The sequence below is a fragment of the Dendrobium catenatum genome, unplaced genomic scaffold, assembly GCF_001605985.2.
Source record: "Dendrobium catenatum unplaced genomic scaffold, ASM160598v2 fragScaff_scaffold_9, whole genome shotgun sequence".
NCBI classification, from domain to species: domain Eukaryota; kingdom Viridiplantae; phylum Streptophyta; class Magnoliopsida; order Asparagales; family Orchidaceae; genus Dendrobium; species Dendrobium catenatum.
Window position 1 is genome coordinate 3,204,727 of NW_021318471.1, and position 3,241 is coordinate 3,207,967.

At 38.3% G+C, this 3,241-nt stretch overlaps 1 protein-coding gene across 1 annotated transcript; it reads left to right on the plus strand.

The window, feature by feature from the left end:
- Nucleotides 1-2,007: 2,007 nt before the first annotated feature.
- Nucleotides 2,008-3,031, plus strand: LOC110110276 (probable carboxylesterase 8). Its single transcript, XM_020841673.2, has one exon. The coding sequence runs from the start codon at nucleotides 2,042-2,044 to the stop codon at nucleotides 3,008-3,010; it is 969 nt and encodes a 322-aa protein (XP_020697332.1). The 5' UTR covers nucleotides 2,008-2,041; the 3' UTR covers nucleotides 3,011-3,031.
- Nucleotides 3,032-3,241: the final 210 nt, after the last annotated feature.

Sequence of the window (3,241 nt, forward strand, 5' to 3'; positions counted from 1 at the left end):
TTTATGCGATTATATGTTGTTGAAAAATATGTTTTATCTTGTTGTTGTGAAATTTTATTTTTTTGTGTTCGCTGTATTGATTACCATGTGTGGGTTTGAAAAAATTTTAAAGAAGTTCGTTTTCATTAAATAATTTTTAAAATAACAAACTCACCCCCTCTTAGTTAGCTTCATGCTAGTTCTTTGGGATATCACAACGTTCACGAACTTTCAGGCTTTTATTATATTAGAAGTAATTAAGCTCAATTTATTTTTGTGGCTCCTTCATTCGTGTATGACTTTTGTGTTTGTATCTATTTTGTTTCTTCTGCTTTGTCCTGACCTCTTTAATGTGGGTGGGGTTTTTTTGGCACTTTTTCTTCATGTGGGGTTTATTCACTCTCTACCTGCTTCGGTTAGACAATTCTGGTAGGCTTGTCCTTCACCTTTTTATTTGTTGTCTTATTTTTTTGGTTATCCTGCCTACCTTTTTGATGGGTTACTTATCTTACTCTTTGCTTGGGAGGGGCTTGGTATTTCATTGCATGACATTTTATTTATAAGCGAGTACTTCTATTATTTATCTACAACTTCATCTTTTTGGATGATTTTCCTTTTCTCTATTCAGTTGGGTTGTTTGTTCCTCATTGGTTTGGAGGAGTTTGGTGCTTATGATGGGAAACTTTTCCAAGTTTTGGACTTTTCTAGAATGTTCGTTTTTCCAGTAAACTTCAGCACCTGGCAGCTTCATATTATGCTTGTATTGTTTAGGGATAGGTTTTATTGCAATATTACTATGTCTCTTGCTATAGCTCGGGTTATGAATGACAGTCCTAATTGGTTATGCGCTAATGTGAATTCTTTACATTAACATAATTGTATCAGTAATTATTTGACCATTCTCTTATGTGACTGCAAGTTATTTAATGAGGTTTTTTTCATAATGCCAAAAATAGGGGGATGTTCATTATTTCTGTTTGGAAGTATTCCACCATTATTTACTTAAATTCGTATTGGTCACAACTTATATCCTACTACAACATTACTTCTTTTTTCTGCGTGTTATTGTGCTTGTTACCATTTTGCAGTCACTTTCTCTTGCAGGTTAAGTGGACACATGTATTTTTGGACAAGGTTACTACTTTTGGAAAGAAGGTTGTACTAAATTTCTTTTTTTTCTGATCTTCCTTTTTGGTGTTGCCTATTTGCAACCCTAGATTATTATTAGGTGATTTTGTAATTCTCAGTATAGGAGACTATTAGTTCTTAGATTTTATTTTGAATTTTGCTGTACATCTTTCGAGCATTAGCAAGCTGAAGGTCCCCTTTTAAGGACCTAATAACCTTCTTTTATATTAACGCGTAAGCCCCTCTATAAAAAAAAAAAAGATGATTGACACGGATTATCACCGTTAACAACTATTGTAGCCTGATGGCCAATTCTTGTTTACCTCCACTTGCTTATCAAGGCTCAACTGTTATTACATGATCACCATTACTTTAAAGTCATGGCCGAAATGTTGTCACCTACTAACATCACCTCATGGTCCCTCAACCATCACTATTCTCATCGTCATAATCCTTTACTATTTCTCCAACAATCTCTATTATAGTCGAACGACTTTGAGTTACTTTTCCAAACTTTATAATCTCATCTCTTTCTATTGAGAGGATATGTATCATTTTAATTCTTATTTGTATCACATATCATTTTAATCTGATCATGTCCTATGATATTTTTTTTAAGAATTTTCACATAAATATTTTAATATCAATCATAATTAATTTTATGTGTCTAATCTTCACACAAAATTGTGACATCTATCACTTAATTATTATTATTATTATAGGCTTACGTTTTAGTTGTCTTATTTTTTTATTAATTATATATTTACTGTTTTTGAAAAATTATATATAATAATTTGATATTAAATAACTATAGTTATAAATTTTAATTTGTTTTATATTGAAACTAGAAGGTGATGGCACTTAAGTTTCCCTATAAAATCCCATTTAGTCCGCATTCCTTAGATCAAACCAAGCGAAGTCTGACGGCAACAGAATGGGAGACCACGGCATCGAATGTTCAGCAAAACCTAATTCCCCAAATCTCTTCCTGCAATTCACTGAAAACCCTGATGGCACCATCACCCGCCCCTTCGTCCCCCAAATCCCTCCCTCCGACCTTATCGACCGTGCCGACGTCCGATCCCGAGACATACCCCTCAACTCCTCTTTAAAAACCTCCCTCCGTCTATACGTCCCTTCGTCCTCTCTACAAAAACTTCCTATCATCCTCTTCTTCCATGGAGGCGGCTTCATACTGTTCAATTCTTCCTCCGCCCCTTACCACTTTTTTTGCGAGCAAATGGCCCAATCCCTCTCTGCCCTCGTTCTCTCCCTCGACTACCGCCTCGCCCCCGACCACCGCCTACCTGCCGCCTACGACGACGCCCTCGAGGCCATCCTGTGGCTACGAACCCAAGCCGCTGCCGATTCCTCTGCACGGGATTCGTGGCTCGCATCCCACGCCGACTTTGACCGGGTTTTTATAGCCGGAAGTAGCTCCGGCGCAAACATGGCGTTCCACGCCGCAATACGCATCGCTGATCTCGATCTCCAGCCGCTGAAGATCGCTGGGGTTCTGCTCAACCAGCCCTACCTGGGTGGGCAGGAGCGGACCAAATCAGAGGATGATTCGGAGAACGACGTGATCCTCCCTTTGCGGACAAGTGATATGATGTGGAGGCTTGCTTTACCTCTGGGTGCCGATCGCGATCATGAGTACTCTAATCCTGCGGCGGCGATGTGCGTCTCGAAAATTTCGAAGATTCGTGCTAGGTGTTTGATTAAAGGCCGCAGAGGGGATCCGTTGATTGATCGGCAGCGGCAGTTTGTGAAGGTAATGGAGGCGGCTGGAGTACGAGTGGTGGTGCAGCTCGAAGAGGAAGGCATTCACGCGATCGAGTTATTTGATCCGGCGGCTGCGGAAGCGTTTTTTGTTACTGTTAAGGAATTTATTAATGCTTAGTTTTTGAGTTTTTCTTAAGAAAATTATCAGTGTTACTTTGTTCAATATGAATCCGTTAATATTGTATGGAAGAATAAAAGAATAAAATACCGAGGTATTGATGATTACAAACGTGAATTTTAGTCGTTGTTCAAAGTGTTGTTTTTGAAAGGCATATTTTTTTTTTTTAAAACTTGCAAGTAGCATAATGCATTAAAATAAAGGGCTTTTTACACACTCATATAGCATCTA